We start from the raw sequence: 24242 nt of genomic DNA on the forward strand, positions 1-24242 counted from the left end.
CCATGCATTAGTTTTGTATGATCTCCATTTTCTTGAGCTCGTAAGAAACGCTTTATTCAACATCCGCAGCCTTAAAGTGAAAGAAATGGTAATTTCCAACACATTCATACATTCCATCATATAGAAGAATTTAAAATATGCTATATATTTATATATTGGGATAATATAAAATAAAAACTTTTTTAACAGACCTTGAAAACTGCATGTAAACGTATGCAAGTGTGCAAGTTTTACTCGATTATGCATTAGTTTTCCATGTTCCTGACCTCGTACAAGGCAACGACCTCAGGAAATGCAGCCGAAAACTGAAAGAAATTTTACCTGAAAAATTGAATAAAAACGTATTTTGCATGTTTTACTGAGCTTGTACAAAACTAAGACCTCGGAAAATGCTTTATTTCTTTAGCACCTGCAGCTGAAGTGGTCAATTTCAACTCCTTTATGCGTTCCAGCATACATGAGTAACAACTTTTTTAAAGTCTGTTTCACATTTGTACCCTAAACTGCATATATGTGGACAGTATATGCATGTCCATGAATGGGCTGCAGAAAAGTGAGGTACTAATTTACCTTATAATGTAGGCTTGGTGCAGAAGATGGGTCGTTTAGAAAATGTAAGCTGCCGCTTTACAATGAATAATACGCGCATTGTCAATTATCCAAAAATTATTTTCACTTGGAGTTACCTTTAGTCTTAGATAATGTCAGTAAAATTTTCCTCCAAGGACTTAAAGCAAGATTTAACTGTATTGTAGATAGCTTTTACAAAAGTGTATGGTTGTTGCTCTCCTTTTTCTACAAGTTTACCTGGACTGCTCCCATGCTGAGTGCTTCTCTCTGAGTCGTGTATTGTTGTGCTGTGTTCAAGCAATGTTAAAACTTTAATAAGATTTAAAAAAACCTGTGTTATAAGGGTCTGTGTGTATTATATAGAATGTCTAAACCATCTGTCCTAATTGTTTTTTTAATCAATTCATCTAAACCAATGCTTAACATGTAATGCCATCATTATAAAACTGCATGTCTCTCCTTCAGCCTCTAAAAGGATTCTTTTCCCCCCCGAATCTGCATTCTCAATTCTTTGTCTGTTTTAAATCTTTTCAAAATCTTACTTTCTTACTTTAATCTGTTTAATTGCTAACAGGTAACATTCTGAATAGTAGAAGTGTTTGCATACAATAAATTAGCAAGTGCTCATCTTGGCAGGGGATAAGGGCATAAGCAGGTATTATGCAAAATGGCTACATGTTCAGAAAGTGATATCTACTCAGATCTCTGATTGTTTTGCCTAACATAAAATATATGGTGGCGTAAAGCATCTGCAATTATAACAAATCTTAATTGTCCTACTCAGCTGACCAAGAAGTTAGCTATATCTTCTGGAACTAATTATGTAACTAGAATGATTTGAAAAGTGCAATTTAAATTATTTCATCAAACTTAATCAGCACGAGATTCGAGACCAGTGAGCAGATGGGGCAGAAATGGAGGCGTGGGATGTGCAGTGTGTGTAGGATGTGTGTAGTGTATTGTATGTAATATGCGTTTTGCAAAAGTGAAAATTTTTGAGTAGAGCCCATGACATTTAGCAGCCCAAGCTGAAAATCCAATTTTACATGACTTTGTGAACATGTTAAGACCCCCATAAAGCCCCAGATGGTGGAAAAAAATCCTTACAAGAAAAAAAGGGCCCTCGACACTAAATAGTGATATTATAGTGCTAAAATATGTGCCCTAAAATATGTTTGTTCAATGTGGGATAGTTAAGGAAGACTGATCCAGAGACACATATAACTCAAACCATAGGTGATTGACGTTTAATATGCATTTGTCATTCCCTGCAAACAATGATAATGACAAAGCCATTCTATAATAAAAATTCCATTATAGTAAACCACTAAATTGCTGTTAACACACTGCAAAACAAAGGAGCATGCTTAAACCAGTGTTAAATGTTATTACCCTTTATGTTTTTTAATTGCATAGAAGATTAAAAACATTTTTAATAATAAAACAATTCTAGACCTGTACGAAACTACTCAAATCAGCAATTTGAAACCATGACCACCCAGAAAAATAGATTTTATTTATTTTCCCTTGTAAACATATTCTGTTCAGTTGTCACACTACAAAAGCATGCAATTTTATAAGTAAATATCATGACAATTTTAGATGTCATAATATGCAAGTATAAACCCTGTTCTTCTGTCATCACATTGACCAATAATTCCATGGCATATCCAATGTTATTGTAAAGATGAGCCTTCCTATGTTAATCCCTGGAAAAAAAAGACAAAACCGTAAGTCAACATAAATACAGTACAACTAAGGCTGAGCATTTTTTCTTTTTTACTTAATGCAATTGAACAAGGCATGCAAGATCACAATGCCCTTGGATAGCAGTACTCTGCATTTTAATCTGATGATTAGGCTTCATCTTTTTCGGTCAACAAAAAGTTTTTAGACACTTTTAAGTTTTCCACATTTTGTTAGGTTTCACACTTATCTTAAAATAGATTCAAATCAAATTCCCATCATCATTTTATGCACAATCCTCCACAAAGTAAAAAATGTGCTTGGTAAGTTTTGTTGATTTATTAAAAACACTAAAATATCCCATTTAGACATTTTATGATACTTGCAAAAAGCTTGAGATGTGTCTACAACATGACTGAAGTCTGCCTGTGCCTAACATTGGATATAACAGTAGATTATGCATGTCAGAGTGAAAACAAATGCATGAGGTTGAGGAAATTAACTGTATATCCAAGAGACAGGATTGGGAAGGATACAAGAAACATTCAGCAGCATTGAAAACACTCAAGAGCATTCTTAAATAGAAAAGATTTGTAACAACCAAACAGTTATTCCAGATCTGGCCACCCAACTGATTAATCTGAGAGTAACCAAGAACCTAAGGGTTACTATAAATGAGAACCAGAGTTACTGTGTGAAAAAAGGAGAGAACTACAGAAAGGCAGCCCTTCTCACTAAAAGACTGCCGGCTGGGAGCCAAAAAGCACAGAAGGGTTCTGATGGTATAAATATTTATTATTTGGAACTATTTGGAATCAGTAAATCAGGCACTGATCACCTTATTAAAACCATCCCTATAGTTTGAACCACCAGGGTCAAGAGGGTCTAGAAGGGTCTAGAGGAAGACCAAAGATGAGATTTATGTAGTGAGAGAGGACATAAAGTTAGTTGGTGTAAGAGAAGAGGAGAAAGAGGTTAGGGTATGGAGCCAGATGATTTTGCTGTGGCAACTCCTGAAAGGGGACAGCCGAAAGACAAATAAAAAGAAGTAAAACATCAAATGTGGAAATCAAATTCACCCTGTGTTTGGTGGGTTTCCTCCTGGTATTCTTCCAGGCCCTTCCATAGTCCAAAGATATGTTAACTATGTCGATTTCCAAATTGCCCATTGTGTGTGTGTGTATTTGTATTGTAATCTTTTGTCATATGTTAGCCTTTTTGGCTATGTGTTTTAAAAAATTCATCAGATTCAAACTAAATTTATAAAAAAAACACTTTTGCCCCAGGTTCAATGATGGGGTATAGTCACATACATATTGAATTCCCTATCATAGGAACATCATCTGGAAACAGAAACTTAGGCTTATGAACTGAAGCAAAAAAAAAAAAAAAAAAAAAAGTAGAGATGATATATGGCTATCATATATGAAATGTGGCTGTTTTTAATTACATTTAGGAGTTTCTAAAATGTTAGATTATAGAACATTTCATTGAATGCCTATGTCTGCCTTTGACTTTCTTTTTTTTTGGCCCAACATAATGCCCATGTTATTTCAACCATACTGTTAACTAAGGGTTTTGGATAATTTTATTTAAATATGATAGCCTCCCAACATTGTGGCACTTGTCACACTCAGACTGTTAACTTACAACAAAGTTAAACATATCCACAATAACAAACCTTTCATGCAGAAAAATATTATTTTCCTTCATTGCAATGATTGTTCTGGGCCAATTCCAATTACTTCAGTAAAACAAAAAATTTTAGTTGGCACCAAAGAAAACATAAAAGTGGTGTTAGTGGTTCTATTTAATATTTTACTGTTAGTTTTGATGCCATCTTGGTTCTGAAATAAAAGCTTCAAATTTAATATACAAGAAATATTTCTATGGATTTAGACTTTTGGGCCACCCTGTGGTATTGAACATACTTTCTACTATTCTATTTTAAATGAACTAATACCAACATTTTCTATTAACAAAAAGCAATTACGAATCTTCTAAGAAGAAAAATAATAGATCACTAAGAGTCAGTATATTACTAATATGTGATGAAGAAAGGTGGCAGGGCTTTCAAAGAGTCCAAAACACCTGTCCTATTTATTGGTTAATTGTATCCTTTTCTGAATTCTTTATAGAACTCTGGTTTAAAAATGTGAAATTCCTTTCCAGAACGCACAGGGTTTGAATGGGTTATTCGTTGCTCTTACACAGAAAATTATATTTATAAATAATTGCCTGGCTTGTTGCAGTGAATGCTATAAAATATTTTTTTGTATTTAAAATGTATACAGTTATATGCTATGTGCCATGTATTTTTTCCTTTCGTTTAAGAAAAATTTAAATGCAAAAACAAATAAGCAAGCTATATTAGTATCATTGTTAGCACAGCATACTAACCTGTTATGGATTTAGCTGTTCAGTTCCTTAAGCAAAAAGAAAGGGAAAAAAATCATTATAGGTTAGTCAATTCTTCTTAACAACTTCATATTATTATATGATATCTCAAAAATTACCAGTGTATTTTATTATTTTTATTATTTGGTTGTATAATCTTAAATGACAACAATTCTGAATATATCTGTTGTCTATTAAGAATTATTGAACTGTAAGCCAAGTTGTACTGTATTTAAATGTATTAATTAACAGCTATACATATATTTGCCATTTCTCGCAACCCAGGAAAATTTTTTCACTCACTTTGTTTGATGGATTTCAGTGATGTGCATGACAAATTTACCGTAAGATTTTAAAGCACTCTTTAAAAACAATGCTATGTTCTCTTACTGAATTAAACAATTAAACACGAATCACTAAATCTTTAAACAGAACTTTAACGTGGGTGTTACCTTTTTACCCGTCTGAAACATTTTTGACTGCAGCTGATTAATACCCCATTTTACTCAGCAGAATTTGCTACCAAATCGACACTGTGCAAATTTGTTACAATGTCTGGAGAGCTCAGTAAAGGTTGGCGTGAATTATGTCATGCTCATTAGTGTTGGGTGGAAAATTAGAGCATGTTGAAAAATTTTGTCTGGCGGCTCCCTTTTTAATTTTTCATTTACGCCCCAGTAATGTCTCATATAACAGAAATAGAGAAATAACAGAAATAATCGAAAACTTTGAAAAACATTAGTTAAATTTATTGTAATATTATAATATTTATTATAATATGTATTAAATCAAATCCTATTTATAATAAAAGCACATTTTACAAGTTGCATCAGAATTACATTTATATTTACAACAAGAAACACGTTACTCACAAAAATACAGTCCACTATATCTACTGTACTTGCATTGACCTCATATATAGACCTCAGCCTTGTAATATACTCACATACCTTTTTTTTTTCTAAAGAATAATTAAATATATATTTTTTATTTGAGAACTGGATACTGTAAAAACTAAAAAAGAACACTGTGGGTGTGTCCAGTCATACAGTGATTGATGACTGAACACATCAACAGTAAACTCACCCTCAGTTACCATACCAATAATTCAATCATTACATTTTTCATTTAAGTGTAATTGCATTCTACATTGTGTTGGTAAAACATGGATCAGGTGAATGAGACCTTTTTTGATTTTGATAAGCTTACATAGGTTGTACAAGTTGTACTCTAAAGTACAAGAAGATGGACAATGATTCAACATATTGTACAGCTAAACAACCACACCAGGTTGTTGGAAGAGCATGGAGGTTGGAGCTCCTTTCACATTTACAAAAAATAACCATTTTTAAGTGTCAAAACTGCAGTTGTATTTACATATTACAATAATACAATTTGGAAACATTTTAATTTTCATCCTAATACTGTAATACTGCAATATAATATTAAATGACTACTGCAATTGATATAGTATTTGTACTGCAAATACACAAATATGAACAATTTAAATTAAGTTCAAAAAGTGTCTCCTACAGCAGCACGGTTGAAGTGTGTAAAAGTTGTTTTTCGTGTTTTAAGTGTGTTGCTTTATTGATTTTTTTTACTTATTTAATAAAATAAATTGCAATAATTGTGTTCTAATGTAGTTGTATTACACTACATCTGTCATGATTTATGCCCCGTCTACCTCGTGCTTTTTTCCCCCACGCTCAGTTTCTCCATGTGCTCATGTTTACCCTAGTCTGTCTGTATCCTTTCCCACGCCCCTGTTTCCGCCCCGTCTGCACACCTGCCTCTAATCCCCGTCTGATTAATCCAGCATTTAAGCACGCTCTGTGCGCTGCTTAAATCGCTGGATTATCTTGTGTATTTTTGCCTCGATTCTCTCGCATTTATTTTTCCTGCTTTTACGTTGCCAAACTCGCTTTGTTTATCGTGTTGCTTTCGGTTTTGTTTGTCTCGCGCTTCCTTGTTTTACCCTGGCTTTTGTTTCTCGTTTTTTGGGTGGTCTCTTCGCTGCTTGATTTCCCAGTTACCGATTTAACGCCTCCTCTTCTGACCACGGCTCTCGTTTTACGATTTGGCTTAGACGCTGCGCTGACTGATCTCCCGGTATTGACCTCCGCTTCCGCATTTCGACCGCGCTCTTGTTTAACGTTGCTGTCACTCATCTGCGCCTGAATTCACCTCGTTCCGCTCCGCCCTGTGACATCACATATTTAGATTAAAGAAATACTGTAAACTTTTTTAACTTAAATTAAGTCGAACTAAATCAATTGCATTAGTAATTTAATATTATATTGTAGTATTAAGATGAAGATTAAAATGTTTCCAAATTGTATTATTGTAATATGTAAATACAACTGCAGTTTTGACACTTAAAAATGGTTATTTTTTGTAAATGTGAAAGGAGCTCCAACCTCCATGCTCTTCCAACAACCTGGTGTGGTTGTTTAGCTGTACAATATGTTGAATCATTGTCCACTATCTTCTTGTACTTTAGAGTACAACTTGCCTATGTAAGCTTATCAAAATTAATAAGGTCTTTTTCACCTGATCCATGTTTTTACCAACACAATGTAAAAATGCAATTACACTTAAATTGAAAAATGTAATGATTTATTGGCATGGTAACTGAGGGTAAGTTTACTATCTTTTTCCCCCCCCAAAAATGATCACAAAACCTTACCTTGTCCATGTGGAATAGATTTATTTGGTTTGCTCAGTTAATGCTCCTAACCCACTGCCTGGATGCTGGAAGGCACCGGACAATTCATCACCACCTGGCACATACAACACAAAGAACCCAAGTGACCATTATGCTGTAAAATTATGAGACCTGAAAATTGAAGGTGAGTATAAAGAAGTCCAACTTCAGAAAGGTCCAAACCCCTTAGTAGTGTGCGGGAAATGTTTGTGATGTACATCCCCCCCCTTAGATATTTAGCAACATTCATGACAAAGTTCATACTGTAAGCCTTCTTAAGACAATTTATTTGTTGCATATGCTTGCTGAGTACTTTGGTTGCAGATTAAGTTTTACAAGTTTAGAACCTTACTGAAGACTTTCCACTTCAGTACAATGCATCTAACTTTCAAAATCTAAACACAATTTCATCAACTTAAAATGCATACTGTAACTATACTTTATATAACTCAAATGTTACAATGTTGAGCAAAGTGTTCTATTCCTCAACCTGTCAGGATCCTAACCAGAATTGACTTATTATTATTATTATAAATAACTAAAAAAAAAAAAAAAAATTGTTACTGCATTGGTTTAATTGTTTTTTAAGAAAAGAATCCTGGTGCCAGGAGACGGTTACAGAAAATGCTTTATTAAAAAAAAAAAAAAGTCCAGGCAAAATATGACAAAACAAGATAATCAAACCAGAAGCATAATTAGAATTTCTAATGTATGTTTTAGTAACAGAATTAGTGACTAATAGTAACAGAGTTTATCAGATCATTGTTTGTGTAGTGGCACATCGAACATGGGGCTGTTAGAGAGTCCATGTTTGTAGTGGTGCAGTCTGGGATATGACATAACATCTGGACATTTACAGTTTTTGTACATGACTTGGTAAATTATTTAACTAATTACAGCTGTCAACATTAATTTTATCCAGTCTGAAAATTAGTCAATAAAATGGTAAATGTTATTTGGTGGCTTTATCTTCAAGTTCAGATTTGGGGGGGGACATGGCCGCTATGGACACTAGTGATTTCTGTTTTCCCCCAGGATAAATGAGATTTTATTAATAGTTGTTCAATATAGACTTTTACAAATAAAAACATAACTTTGCACTGCTAGGTGTCAAACAATCTTAACACATGCCCAATACCATCTTAACTAAATAAATCTAGCAGTTAAGTCTTAGTCATATTTTAAGTCCAGAATAATTGTCAAAGTTAGTAAGCCATTGTAGCCACCAGGAGAAACCTCAGTATTATTCCTTGCTACTGTAACTATTGTCATTACTGATCCGTAATGTTGGCCCAATAAACAATTGCTTGTACTGTAATGACTAAGAAGGTTGTACAATTCATACAACACAAACTTGAACCATAGTAACCTTGATCAGGGTTGACACAAAAAAAAAAACAGCAAGCAAACAAGTAAAAACAAATACTCTGACATCTAACTTGATTCGTTTATTTTAAACTGCACCTAGCAGTCAACTATTGTTACAGCAACAATACTTCAGAAAAACAAAATTTATTTGGACGTGATGGGTTGCAAAGAAGTCTATCTAAATGGAAAATGACCCGAAGCATACCTCCAAAATGTCAATAAAGTTGAGTTATTGAAGTGGCCAACAGACAATTTATGGGGAGTACTGAAAAAGCATTATATTTGACATTGCATTGAGGCACCATGTCAGAAATTAAATGACGCCATTATTAAAAAAAAAACATACCTTTTCTAAAATTTTAGCATTCCATTTTGCTAATGACAGAGAAGTGAAAAATATGGACCCATGGTGTTTTATCATCTGAGCTGGTGTTAAGGCCCCATTTCCTGTTGGATGGCGATGCTAGATAAATGTTAGCGGTGTGACCAGGTGTATAAGAATATTTTAAAAAAAAATCGATTTCTGATATATTTAAAATATTACACAACTTTAATAATTTTTTTAGCAGATTAGTCTCAATTGTCTGAGCCAAATGTAGAATAAACAAACAATTGTACGTCCGAAAAATTAGGATTTTCCAGAAAAACTTTAAATAATGATAAAAATAGCCATAAAATCTTTTTAATAGGCTGCAAAACTCGGCCTGACTCAAAAATATAAGAAATTCCATTATAAATGTACTTTCAAAAGTTCATGTGTTAATTCAAAAGCATAGATGGCTCATATTTTTACCAAATAGTGCCACTAAAGACATTAAGAGACAGAACCCAAAATTAGAGTTATGTGTATCAGTGTATTCAATTTCACAATTATTTTATCTACAAAATTTGGTCTGAAAAGGTCACACATTTTTGGGGGTACCCCTTTTCGACAAAAAATGGGGGTTACTTCACATCACCTCATCTTGAAAATAAATAAAAACCAGGGGTGTGTTATGCCGGTTTTATAGAAATCATCAAAAAATGAATTGTCCAGGTTTTGCAAATGTTTTACGATTTGATGCACATTTTATTTACAGAGAATACACATGGATCTACACAATAGGCCTCATCTACCAGTAAATGTGTCATTTTATGGTGGTACATGTAATGTACATGTATCACTGTCAAACAGTATCCTGTAACTAAACCATTCAGGTTTATACTGATCAGAAAGTGGAATTATCTCCAACCAACTCCATGAGTGACCTCGCACTCAAGGAACCTGGTGATTGCATCATCTTTTTCTTGGTACTAATTAAGTGGAGAAAAGCAAAAGCAGGTGAGTGTGTTTCATTCATGTTAATTTATTAACTTACACTTTCCAATGTAGTTTATCTTAATCACAATCTGATTACAAAGACTTGATGGCAAAGCTTGTCTGTTCTTTGGATTCTCGTGACTATATGTTGCACAGGTGTGAGCAGTGCCCCCTAAATCAAAACTATCTGATTATCTTGATTAGGGCAGGGCAATATGGCCAAAAATATTTATCACAAAATATATTTAAAAATTTGCGATAATTATATAACTGACGATATGATTGACACGAGACAAAATACTTTACAATTACAAAACTTTAGTGCAAAAAAAAAACAAAACAATTTATTTTTATTTAACAAACAGCTGTTTGTATGTGCATTAAAGCTATATAAAATTTAACAGTGCAAATGCAAATTCCACCACTGAAGTTGCACCATTTATACAAACCAATTCTGGTTCATCTGTTTCATTCAACGATCCGCTTTCGCCCTTCTTATTCTCTGTCGCCGCCATGCTTTTTCCACCATAAGCGTTTGGAAACAAAGGCACTGCGCATGCGCGTTTACCCATATTCTATCGCGATATTTTATTTTCTTATCATTGCCTAACATTGTACCGGTATTACCGTAAAAGGTATAATATGGCCCAGCCCTAATCTTGATGGTATATTTGAAAATGCTGATTTGGACCCAGATGACATTGTTCAGTTCAAGCAGTGAAATCATGAAATCCATGGCAAAATTTCTGACATGTCTTTGTCAGTGTCTGATTTCATTATGAGACTTCGTGAAAAATTTGACTCCTGCACAGCTCATCACTATACAGCCAAGGCCCAAGCTGCTTATTTGAAAGAACTGAAGGAGAAACTTCCCATTGGAAAGGAGGCTGTTATCCTTATGGATTTTGCTGAATGCTTTTCTTTCATTTGTCAGGATGCTGTTCAAGGTTTTCATTGGGATACATTCCAGGTGATTCTGCATCCCTTCGTGGTGTACTATAGGGATGGTAGTGAAAACGATGGTTCATTAAGTTGCAAAAGTTTTTGTGTTGTCAGTAATGAAAGGAAACACAGTGCTATTGTTCACAAGTTTAAGGTTCTCATGAATCCACTGAAAGTTCTTCTTCTACCAAATTTAAATCATGTACATTACTTCTCAGATGGTGCAGCCAGCCAGTACAAAAATTATAAAAATTTTTACAAATTTGTGGAGGCATTTCCTATCAAAATGACTTTGGTAGCTACAAAGTGCATGCCTTTCCTAGTTAATATTATTTGTGTCACTGCAACTTGACCGGTCTCGTACATGTACCCTTTTGGTCTTATTCCATGAACTCATTTTTGTGGGCTTTGTTCTTTCAGAATCAGATACCCAGGGTGATAAAAAAAAAAACTGTGATTGGTCCTTTCAGTGTAGAAGGATGAATAACGTCATAATTAGTCTTTACCTAGACATGCATTACAGAAGAATTTGAGGTAAATTTTACTTTGAAAGGAACAGATTTTGAGTATGCATTGAGTATTCTACAAATATTGCAGTACATTTCTGTGTGTCAAATCATAAAATGTTGCAAAACCTGGACGATTAATTTTTGATTTCTATAAAACAGGTCATAACACACCCCTGGTTTTTATTGAAAAAAACAAAAATGTTTTTTTAGAAATAGCCAAATTTTGATTGCAGAATCTGAATCTACAAGAAAAATTACATAAATATACCCAGTTTCATCATAGCAAGTGAGTTATCAAAGAAAAGAGGATTTCAAAAAGGGGTGTGGCACGTCTCGAAGCGCATCAAGGCCAAAAATTAAGATGGCTGCTATTTTTTAACGAGTGGGAGTTGGGACAAAAAAAATTTGGGGTTTTTATTTTCATGGCAATACCAACAATTGGTGAAAAAAATTAGCAAAATCTGTGATCATGTGGTGGAACCCACTGGTTGATTTGAGATGGAATCACCCATATATATATATATATATATATATAAAATTATTTTTTTTTTTTGAAAAACAGCCATTTAAACTTAACCTCACCACCTAAGGGTGGTCCGGACCCCAACCTTAGCAAATAGACTCTAGTCCTGAATACACCTTTTTTGCTTTTTATAAATCTATTTTAACAATTAATATGACTGCAAACTGTAATAAATGTGAATTGTGAATACTGGTAATGGCAAATGTTTATGGCACAAATCAAAGAATTAGGAGAAATTATTTTTCACTATGCATTCAACTTTTTTTTTTTTTTTTATACTTTCTTTGTCAAGTGGCCAATTAGCATCATCTATTAGGCCCCAATGTTACCTCCACTATTATTGAACATTTAGCTTTTGTTTTGTATTATGAAGAGATACATTTTCCTTTTTCTTGAGTATAGGGAAGGTAGAGACTGGATATACAGTTTGAGCAAGTGGAAAGGCGATTTGAGTACGTGTGTAAAATGAGAGCTTAAGTGAGTGAAAATAAAATCTGAATGCAAAAGTTTATTTGATCAAGTTTTTGCACACAAAAATAAGGGCATACTACTATAACTTCACCAGGCAAACTGACTAGTCTGTTTAGGTTTCGCCTCCTTGTTACATGGCAAGTGAGTGAGCAGAATGCCATAAATGAGGAAGCAAGATAAAGGAAGTGAGTGTGACCGATACTGCATTGGGGGATGTTGTCAAGTAAATAAATGAACACATTATTGCAGAGAAATACTTAAGTGAATCACTGTCACAAATTTCCATATATAAATAAATAGATTTTTACATTTTATTTCATTTTGATTAATCATGCAGCCCGACAACAAGAGTAAAAGAGCAAAAGTAAAAGATATTTTGACTCCTAAAATTACTATTTTTCCGATGGCCACACATCATTTTACTGTCAAAGTGAGTTTCCACTGCATTGTTTGTGGACATGCTCTTACTTTCACTAAAAATCATAGGTAAAATCTCTACAAAATTATTTTACAATGCAACTTCAAGCGTTTCAGTGATCTTTATTTATGGTTTGTTTCCTACCACATTTCTTCCATGTATTTGAGAGTTCAGCACCATCCTTCCAAGTTTTTATAAAATGTTGGACAGTTCTTAACTCAATTCCAGTGATCTAGATTTAGATTGAAGTTGGTTTCTTTGCTTGGCAATGTAAATTGTATAAAACATCCCTCTTATAGTTTTTAACAACAGCTTTTCTTATAAATGTAAATTTGCATGGACATAGCATTGAGACCAGCCTGGTTCTTGGTTCTAAACCAAGTATTACAAAAAAGATAAAAAATTACATGTTATGGGTGGACAACATTTTTAGTCTTACAGTCCCATAAAACAGTCCCCTAAAACATCCATATATTATTCATGTTTACATGACACTCTTGAATAAATTCTTAATACATACATATAAAGTATCCTAATTATTTGTAATCGTTACCCATTCTACATGTATAGCTCGCTATTTAATGTAATTATTACAGACATCATAACTTGTTTATGTAAAAGAGAGTCTACAATTTAAACTGGAAATCTTTTATTTATATATATATATATAATTTTTTTTTTTTTTTTTTTTTTTTAAACTACCTAATTTCAAAGTTAAACTGTTAGGGAGATTTACCCATCGTCTCTGTGGTTTGGCTTGTGGCCACATGCAGTGAGGCCAGGCTGGTGTCAGATCTCTGGGAGGCAGTAGAGGGAGATGACAGGGCAGTGCCATTCACCTTGGATTCAGCCTGTGGCTAGGACATAAGTAAAGAAGGAACCAGACTCATTAACCAAGGAGATTGGTGTTTAGCAATGTTTAGTATATACACTCACTGTCTACTTTAATTGGACGACCTACACATTCATGTAAATCCAATCATGCTGTAGGAGTGCAATGCATAAAATTAGGGATGCACCGAAATGAAAATTCTGGGCCGAAAACGAAACCGAAATTTTTGGATGCACTTGGCCGAAAACCGATACCGAAACCGAAAATGGCTTCATTAAAAAACATGTTTAAAATATTTTCTTTTTGTTTGTATTAAAAAAAATGTTGCATATTGCAACTTTGCTGTCCTCATCTGAAACTTTGAAGTGCTTCCAAACCGCCGACATACTCCGTGTTTGATGCGTAATGACAGCGCGAACGAGACGGGAGGATGGGAGAGGCGTGGCGACAATTTCGGCTTTTATTTTCGGCGCTTTCTTACGTTTCGATAATGCCGAAACCGATAATGCTATTTCGGCCGAAAATTTTCGGCGGCCGAAATTTCGGTGCATCCCTACATAAAATCATGCAGATACATTTCAAGTGCTTTTTAGTTAAAGCTCTCAGTAAATTTGACCATAGCGTGGTTGTTTTACCAGGTGCTCTCGTATGAGAATTTCAGAAACTATTAGCTGGGATGTTTAGAGAAGAGCATTTACACAGAACTTTAAAAAAAAAAAACAAACAAACAAACAAAAAAAAATACAAACATTCTCCAAACATTTTGGGGATTGGAAAAAAAAGTTTAACTTGGCGTAAACATGGCGTAAGATACTCAATCTTACAAATGTTTTTTTTCAGTATATTTAATAACATAATGTTATTTCTTTGTATTAATAAGTTAGACAGAGTTCTGTCTTACAGAAAGACAGACAAACATGTATGTGGATTTCAACCTGAAATAATATTACTAATTAAATTAAAGCTGATCAGCTTTAACCTTTGAACTATTTTTTAGTATATATACATATACACATATACTCATGTATATGGGTTGGACAATGAAACTGAAACGCCTGGTTTTAGACTACAAGAATTCATTAGTATGGTGTAGGGCCTCTTTTTGCGGGAAATACAGCATCAATCGTTTTGGAAATGACAGATACAAGTCCTGCTCAGAGGGATCTGGAGCCATTCTTCTTGCAGAATAGTGGCCTGGTCACTATGATGCTGGTAAAGGAAAACGTTTCCTGACTCGCTCCTCCTAAACGGCCTCAATAATATTTAGACCTGGTGACTGTGCTGGCCACAGGAGATGATGGTTCAACTTCACTTTCATGTTCATCAAACCACTCTTGCTCTCACCGGTCTTGCTGTGTGTATTGGTGCATTATTATCCTGATGCACGTCACAGTCTGGGTGGTATGCTTCTTTAGGGCTTCTCCACACCGTGACACTCCCAGATGTGGGAAAGAGAGTGAAAGTGGACTCATCAATGTTTCACATTGTCCACAGCACAAGAGTTTCGCTGCTCGCACCATTGAAACTGACGTTTGGCAGTGGAATGAGTAACCAAAGGTTTGGCTATAGCAGCCCGGCCATGTACATTGACCCTGTGGAGCCCCCGACAAACAGTTTTGGTGGAAACAGGAGAGTTGAGGTGCATATTTAATTCAGAATGAGTTGGGCAGCTGTGGTTTTGTTTTTTAGATACAATGCAAGTTAGCACTCGGATATTCCTTTCAGACAGCTTCCACTTGTGTCCACAGTTACTCCTGCTGAATGTGGTTCGTCCTTCTTGGTGGTATGCTGACATTACCCTGGCTTTTGATACAGTGGTTACTCAAGGGGAATGTCTATTACTGTCGCACACTTTGCTGTGGCCAAAAGGCAACAGCTAAAATAAATGAGTCGCAATTCAAAGTAATTTGTGAAATGACCACCAGGTGGCGCAAAGGGACATTTTTGTTTCTATCTGTCTATTGTTATTAAAGAAAACAGCACAAACAACAGCTCAAGGGCTTGTAAAAACATTATTATTTAGACTAGCTAATTAATTTCACAAGCTAATGATTTTATTTGACCATGAATGCATGGTCAAACAGCAAGGAAACTGCAAGGAAAACAGCAAGGAAACTGACTCTGGCCATTTTAATAATTCATTGACAAGTTAATGTTTTTGCTTTCGGCTGTGATGAAGGTGATCATGTCATCACGTCATCTCCGCAGCAATGAATGCGCCAATAATTCACGTTTAATAGGAATTACATAAGCTAATTTGTTTTCCATTAGTTTATATAAAGGCAGACATTTCGCTTTCTCTAAGTATTTTTTTTTTTCACGTCTGTGAGGCGACACAGAGTTTCGGTTCATTTCACAGAACAGCGCTGTATGCTTGTTCGCTTTCACCTTCATTATTTTACATCATAACGTTTTGTCTTCATTGTACGTGCACTTAAATAGAGTCTTATAAAGGCTATGTAGCTTATATGGTTTTTGCCCATTAATCTGATAACACCTGTGACACACCCACTTTTTCTGATGCTCACCCAGAATTTTCTGGCTACGCGAGTGTTACACATGCTAAAATATAAGGGCTCACTGTGTTAACATTTACTTTGCTTAAATTCAATGAAACTAAGAAATGCCTATATTTAATTTAAATTTTTAATTTGTCCTGTAATTTTAGTACTGTAATTGTAAATTAGTTTAATGTTTCACTTGTATTTTATAAGGTTTTGCCGACGATGGTACAGCGCAGCTGGGGTGTAAAAATTTTATTTGTTAAAACGTTTTTTATTATTTATTAAAGAACACTATAATATCCTTCTGCATTTAATTCCTTTAGTAATGCGAAAACAAATTGACATTTGCTGACGCAATAGCACGTTTTGTGTTTCCACCTCTATGTTTAAATTTTTATGGTCATTTAGTTTCGTTTATTTCAATTAATAAATCTACTACAAAATCTAAGAACACACAATCTAAGATGACAAAGCCTACATGCGTAGATTTTCTAATTACACAGGATAAAATCTAAAGACTCACTGTGAGATTAATTCACACTCACAAGATTTAATTTGAATTCTACATTTGTACTGTAATTTTGGTACTGTGATTATGAACTCATTTAACTACAATGTTTCACTTGATTTTAGGGCTGCAACTAACGATTATTTTAATAATCGATTAATCTGTCTTATTTTTTTATGATTAATCAAATGAACAACAGAAAACTGAGAAAATAATTCCTTTCCAACCCTTTATTCAAAACAGAACGGAAGTCTTTAGAAAGTGCACAAACATGTTGCTTCTTAAGCTGTTACAGTATTAATAAAATAAAAATGGACTAACACAAAAAACATAGACATGTATGCTTTTCATCTGCCAAATATATACAGTCGTGGCCAAAAGTTTTGAGAATTACATAAATATTGGAAATTGGAAAAATTGCTGCTTAAGTTTTATAACAGCAATTTGCATATACTCCAGAATGTTATGAAGAGTGATCAAATGTACTGCATAGTCCTTCTTTGCCATGAAAATCTATAACTTAATTCCAAAAAAACCTTTCCACTGCATTTCATTGCTGTCATTAAAGGACCTGCTGAGATCATTTCAGTAATCGTCTTGTTAACTCAGGTGAGAATGTTCTCCAGCCTTGTGCTCGTCAACATTTTAAGGCTGATTGAGTTAGAATGGCACACTTGACATGTTAAAAGAAGGGTGATGTTTGAAATCATTGTTTTTCCATTGTTAATCATGGTGACCTGCAAAGAAACGCGTGCAGCCATCATTGCGTTGCATAAAAATGGCTTTACAGGCAAAGATATTGTGGCTACTAAGATTGCACCTAAATTAACAAATTATAGGATCATCAAGAACTTTAAGAGGTTCAATTCTTGTTAAGAAGGCTTCAGAGCGTCCAAGAAAGTCCAGCAAGCGCCAGGAATGTCTCCTAAAGAGCATTCAGTTGCGGGATTGGAGTGCCACCAGTGCAGAGCTTGCTCAGGAATGGCAGCAGGCAGGTACTGTATGAGCGCATCTGCACGCACAGTGAGGCGAAGACTTTTGGAAGATGGCCTGGTGTCAAGAAGGGCAGCAAAGAAGCCACTTCTCTCAAAAAAAAACATCAGGGACAAACTGATCTTCTGTAGAAAGTATGGTGAATGGACTGCCGAGGACTGGGGCAAAGTCATATTTTCCGATGAAGCCTCTTTCCGATTGTTTGGGGCATCTGGAAAAAGGTTTGTCCGCAGAAGAAAAGGTGAGCGCCATCATCAGTCCTGTGTCATGCCAACAGTAAAGCATCCTGAGACCATTCATGTGTGAGGTTGCTTCTCATGCAAGGGAGTGGGCTCACTTACAATTTTGCCCAAAAACACAGCCATGAATAATGAATGGTACCAAAACACCCTCCAACAACAGCTTCTTCCAACAATCCAACAACAGTTTGGTGAACAATGCTTTTTTTCAGCACGATGGAGCACCAAATACAAAAGTGATAACCAAGTGGCTCGGGGACCAAAACGTTGAAATTTTGGGCCCATGGGCTGGAAACTCCCCAGATCTTAATCCCATTGAGAACAATTAAGGTCAATCCTCAAGAGGCGGGTGGACAAACAAAAACCCACTAATTCTGACAAACGCCAAGAAGTGATTATGAAAGAATGGGTTGCTTTTATAGTCAGTATTTGGCCCAGAATTTGATTGTGAGCATGCACAGTCGAATTGAAGAGGTCCTGAAAAAGAAGGGCAACACTGCAAATACTGACTCTTTGCATAAATGTCATGTAATTGTCGATAAAAGCCTTTGAAACGTATGAAGTGCTTGTAATTATATTTCGATACATCACAAACAACTGAAAGATCTAAAAGCAGTTTAGGAGCAAACTTTGTGAAAACTAATTTGTCATTCTCAAAACTTTTGGCCATGACTGTACAGAGGAACCTTGGATTACGAGCACAATTCGTTCCGGTGTTATGCGCTAACATGCCCCTCTGCCATAGATTGCCCCCCCTACATAATCGCTATCAAATATTATATTAGAATATAAATTCATAGGTTTGTTATCGTCATATATGATTTCTTAGTTTATTTTATTGTCAAATGCAATTTGTAATTTCTAAACCATTAACCTATGAATTTATGTTCTAATACAATATTTGATAGCGATTAGGTTGAGGGGGGCATTTTAGGGCATAACAATGACGCACGCACGCACACGCACAGCAGGAAAAAAGCAGGCTAAGTCTTGAGCAGAGAGAGAAAATGGATTTTTAACGTCTCTAATGAGGCTTGTCTATATTCATGTTGCGCTGTACACACATACAGACACAAAATGTTTTACACACACGCATGGTCAGTGTTTTAGTAAACGGTACACGCGTGCACGGATGTTGATTATACCAGTAAGAGACGTGCACTAGGACCCAGCATCCTCTGCCATGTATCTTTCCTCTACCTCCGCTTGTATTTTTTATTTATTTTTATTTTTTTGCACCGCCCTGTCTATGAGGCACCGAACTCTGCACTCTGTCTATTACTCTGTACATTTCCCCAGTAAACGCAGAGTGTGAAGGTTTAATTAGCAATCAATGAAAATTGGCCACCAGGCTAGTCAAATTTAGCCATGAAACCTCCAACACTAAATTGGGCAGTGTTTCAATTTCATAGTACAACCCCTGTGTGTGTGTATATGTGTATATATATATATATATATATATAATATATGCCGTGGCCAAACGGCAACATCCAAAATAAAAGGTGCATCCAACACATATGGTTTTTGCACTCACTCTGGACATTCATTTACACCAGTGGCCACTGCACAACTGCACTTTTGTGATCATTAGTTAAATCACTTTCGAGCATATTTGCATGCAAAAGTCACTTTAAATATGTGGATTGCACAGCCCCTGGATATTTTTATTACCATTTATATCTAACTTCATTCCACACAAGTAGTCCATAAAATCTTCTACTAAAATCTACTTTCTACAGCTGTTTTTATTATTGTTCTATATTTTTTCATATATTTTCTTATATTGTGTATTTTTGTACTTTACAGTTATTTTATTTTAATTTTATATTTTATTTTATTCTTTCTTAGTTAAATTTACCTTCTATTTTTTTTATTTTTTATATTTATTTCCTATTCATAGTCTTTAATTTTAAGGTCACAAGCAGTTGTCTAAGTATTTCATTGCATATCGTATTGTGTATGACTGTGTATGTGACAAATAAAATTAGAATTAAAATCAGGCGCAATTTAAAGTAATTTGTGAAATGACGGCCAGGTGGCGCGAAGGGACATTTTGCAAAACCGCTGCAAAAAATTTTGTTTAGACAGACTCTTTCTGTCTGTCTATTGTTTTTATTAAGGAAAACAGCACAAACAACAGCTCAAAGGCTTGTAATTTTTATTTTTTATTATTTTTTTTACGGTAAAAATTTAAATTTTGGAATCCACAGAAGCTTAGTGGTCCGGGCACAACGTAATAATCTTTGTATGATAAAATGACTCGTGACATGAATCTACACGAAGCGCTTTAGTTTTAAATAATCATTCAACATTTAACCTAAACAGCAAAAGAACATGAAATTCTTATGTCCATTATTTAATAATTAATAATTAAAGCTGCGCTTTAAAAAAAAATGCAGTGTTTAATCAGCAAGTATATGTCGCTTCTTTTTATAATAGATGAATATTATGACTGAATACATACACACACATGCACACAGTGGACCTTTAGTCTGTAAGCTTTTTGCAAGACGAGCAAATTTTTTAAATAAAATTTAACTTGTATATCAAGCCCTTGCTTGTTTATTAAGAAGTACCATGTGCTTTGTCTGCCGAGCGTCACGTAATCACAACTGATGCAACCACACATACACGCGCATCCGTGCATAAAACACTAACGGAAACACTGCTCACGGGATTCTTTTCAACAGTAAAGTGCAGTTTTATTTTTACTTTAGATTTTGTGTTAATTATTTGTGAATATTTTTGGGTTGTGGAATAAATCATCAAATTGAAATACTCCGATTTTGTAAAATTGCTTTGCTTACAAACAAACAAACTTCTTATTGGGCTAAGTCATTAATGGAATTCTTGCAGTTTTGCAAGAATTCCATTAATTTTATTAACTTGGGATTTCATAACAGTTAGCAGTACAAGGCCACTGGAGAGACATCACCCTGCCCCTATTGGTGCATTTAGTTTGGCTGCAAAGCAAAGTGATAATAAGCATTTCAAATGATAATTAGCATTTGGTATCAGGGTTTAAATTACACTGCCTTTTCTTGTTTATACTAAATAACTAATTAATTGCACTTTTTCTCTGAAAAAGTGCAAAAAACAGGAGTTTTTTGCACTTTTTCAGAGAATGCGTGTATCATCTAAGAACAACAAGCGGAATCCATCACCAAACAACTAAACTCCGAATCAGGTAGGATATAATGGATAATATTCAGCTCGTTCAGTGTTTTGAGTGCAGAATGTTTAGACATTCTTTCTCCGTCGTTAGTGGTAATTTTATTTGTGATAGGTGTGTGTTAATAAGCACTCTGACGCAGAAGATATAAGCGTTAGAGAAGCGCATCCAGACGTTCGAGAGTGTGAGAGCAGCGTTATTCCCGTAGCGGACAGTCTGGGTGCAGCTGGCGGAGATAACCAGCCCCCGACTCCGGCATTAGAGCCCTTACAGCGGGGCGAGTGGGTGACGACTCGGCGGCATAATCGATCAGCCAAAGCTAACGCTAAGGCTAGCCCACCGGAGCACACCTCTTCTGTGCTTCACGTGTCCAACAGGTTTGCTCTCCTTAGTGATGCACCCACTGATAAACCTGAAAGAGCTCTGGTTATAGGAGACTCTATACTGAGACATGTAAAATTAGCCAGGCCTTTAGGGGCGCCAGCGGCAGTGGTTGGGTGTATCCCGGGAGCCAGAGGACCATAGCAGGTAATCTTAGGCCTCTAGGACAGCATAGGTTCTCCAAGATAGTGTTACATGCTGGAGATGATGATATACCCAGTTTAAAAGTAGACTCAAGACGCATCTCTTTAATCTGGCATACGCGTAACTCATCCCATAACTTCATACTTCAGTACATCTATTCTGAATGGCAACTACGCTAATTCTCTCCATCTGTTCTGTACTTTTCTACCCATCCCGAGGCATCTGGAGATTGTACCAGCTTCAGTAGATAAAGGCCAACCCTGTGAGGATCCTGAGGCATCCAGAGAAGGACCAGCTCCAGCTGAATTCTGCCGTATTATGATTGGAGCTACACATCCTGCTCCTGTGCTCCCAGTGATCCAGACCCCATCTGCCCTCTGCACCTACTGACTCATCCCTATGCTGAACTGGACTTCATGTTAATTTAAAGAATTTCTGTTATATTGTACTCTCAGCTGCATAACACACATGGTGTTATCATCTCTATCTGTTATCACCCAAATGAGGATGGGTTCCCTGTTGAGTCTGGTTCCTCTCAAGGTTTCTTCCTATTGCCATCTCAGGGAGTTTTTCCTTGCCACTGTCGCCGTCACCCTTGGCTTGCTCATCAGAGAAATTTCATTCATTCATCTCATTATTATCTAGACACATTTTTCTCACACATACACAATTTATTATTATTATTAATATTTTATTATTATTATTATTTTTTTTTTTTGAATTTCTTTCATCTTTGTGAAGCTGCTTTGAGACAATGACCATTGTTAAAAGCGCTATATAAATAAAATTGAATTGAATTGAATTGAATATACGCCTTCGTCAGTCAGAGGTAAGCAAGAATAACTTTTCAGAGGTGTTTAAAATAGTGAACGCGATGTCCGATGACGTAATATGCTCTGGTCCCATCCCAATGAGATGTGGTGACATAGTTTACAGCAGGCTATGGTCACTGAACCGCTGGATGTCCAGGTGGTGCTCTGAAAACAACGTGGGCTTCATAGATAATTGGAAGACCTTTGAGGGCAAAACTGGCCTGTTAGGGCGGGACGGTGTCCATCCCACTCGGGAAGGTGCTGCTCTCATTTCCTGTAGTATAGCTCATAGTCTCAGAAGAGGCCTAGTTAATCGGTGACAATCCAGAGCCCAGGAAAACCCTTCAGAGAAAACCCTGAAGTGTTTAACAGGTAAGAGTAGCAGCGCTTCAGTACTCAAGTTAAGGGATATAACAATGTCTGGGTTCGTTTCCGGCTTCAGAGTCACTAATGCTCATCTACGAGTATAAGATTGGTTCACTTATCTGTATAAAAACTAAATGTGAGTTAATTTAAACTAACATGTAGTTACTCCTGAGAATGACAAACCTGTAAAAATAAATAAAACCCTTTTGAATATAAAAGAATGCATGGCTTTAAAACATCATTAGAATTCCAGAAACACTGTGTGTTTTACACTCTGGTGGTATATAGTCTTATTAATATATTTTACTTTTGATTATAACTAGATATTCGGTTAAATCTATCATCTTTGTCTTTACAAGATTCCACTTGTTCTCTTCACCCGGAGCTCTGCTGTGGTGGATTAAGGTCAGAGTCTGGCCTTTTGGAGCTACAGGAGGTGTGTGAACAAGCTGTACACAATGCAACTGGGTACACAATGTGTCAACTAAACAGTAATGTGAAATATTAGGTTTGGCCAGCAAATTTCTATAAAATTTCAAAATTTAGTAAACTTAAAAAAGCTTAAACTTATTACTAAACTTTTTTACGTTAAGACTGCCTGTTAAAAATAAATAAATAATAATAATCTTTTTTTTTTTTTACAGTGTAGGATGTTACACAACGCGTGACTTTCGACTAAGGCATCGTCCAAGAGATGGGAGGGGTCAGTGTGGCCACCCCACGAGAGTAGAGCCACCAAGAATAAATCGTGCAGGAGCTGCTGCCCATGCTGCCATTCTGTCCACCATCACCGCTCACCAGCCTGTGCCCACATGCCAGTGGGGCATGCCCATGGCCCTGCACATGCACACGTTCACTCTTTCTTTCTCTTTATTCCTTATACCCTCCTTTTAACCCTTTCCATACTCCATTTATCCTAAATAAATATCCTGTGCCTAGTGTCCATACTTTATGGTGCTGCCCGTGCACAAAGGGTTGAACCCGTTATAACACATATCAAAAAGTATTTTAAGTGCTGAACCATCAACTTTGTGGAAGAAATGTGGAAAAAATCTACAATGAAGACCATAGGGAAAATGAGAGCATTTCAACACATACACAATGTTAGAAACAGATTAGAATTCACAGGATTGGGACTTAACAGCTGTGCGGCCATAAGAAAACTAAACAAAAAAAAAAGGCTTCAATCTCCTGGTCTTTGGAGCAATGGAAAAAGGTCTTGTTGTTTAAGAGGTCCAGATTGAGCCCATCATGCATAGTGGCCACTGTACAAGGCTCTGGAAGCAGTGTTATAATCTGGTGTTGCTTCAGTTGGTCAGGTCTAGACTCAGCAACATTATGTGGCAATAAAATTAAGCTGATGAATGTACTGAATGACCAGGTTATCAGCTCTTTAAATT

At 35.6% G+C, this 24242-nt stretch overlaps 1 protein-coding gene and 1 long non-coding RNA gene across 6 annotated transcripts in view; one reads left to right on the top strand and one right to left on the bottom strand.

Moving 5' to 3' along the window:
• Window positions 1–357: 357 nt before the first annotated feature.
• The window catches only part of dmd (dystrophin), a 201531-nt gene continuing 177646 nt past the window's right edge, over window positions 358–24242 (bottom strand). For 3 of the 5 annotated variants that reach the window (XM_053477074.1, XM_053477076.1, XM_053477077.1), the window contains 2 exons: window positions 13628–13748; window positions 7343–7436 (listed from right to left, as the gene is read on the bottom strand). In XM_053477074.1, the coding sequence (XP_053333049.1) occupies window positions 7363–7436; window positions 13628–13748 (195 nt within the window). In that variant the 3' untranslated portion in view covers window positions 7343–7362. Of the gene's footprint in view, window positions 2280–4656; window positions 4683–7342; window positions 7437–13627; window positions 13749–24242 lie in introns of those variants that run through there. The other 2 variants (XR_008355731.1, XM_053477075.1) reach the window with 2 other exon arrangements.
• LOC128506562 (uncharacterized) lies at window positions 7420–22343 on the top strand. Its single transcript, XR_008355732.1, has 3 exons — window positions 7420–7505; window positions 9808–10049; window positions 21089–22343. It is a non-coding gene; the product is annotated as an uncharacterized LOC128506562 (long non-coding RNA).

The sequence above is a fragment of the Clarias gariepinus genome, chromosome 18 (assembly GCF_024256425.1).
Source record: "Clarias gariepinus isolate MV-2021 ecotype Netherlands chromosome 18, CGAR_prim_01v2, whole genome shotgun sequence".
Classification (NCBI taxonomy): Eukaryota; Metazoa; Chordata; class Actinopteri; order Siluriformes; family Clariidae; genus Clarias; species Clarias gariepinus.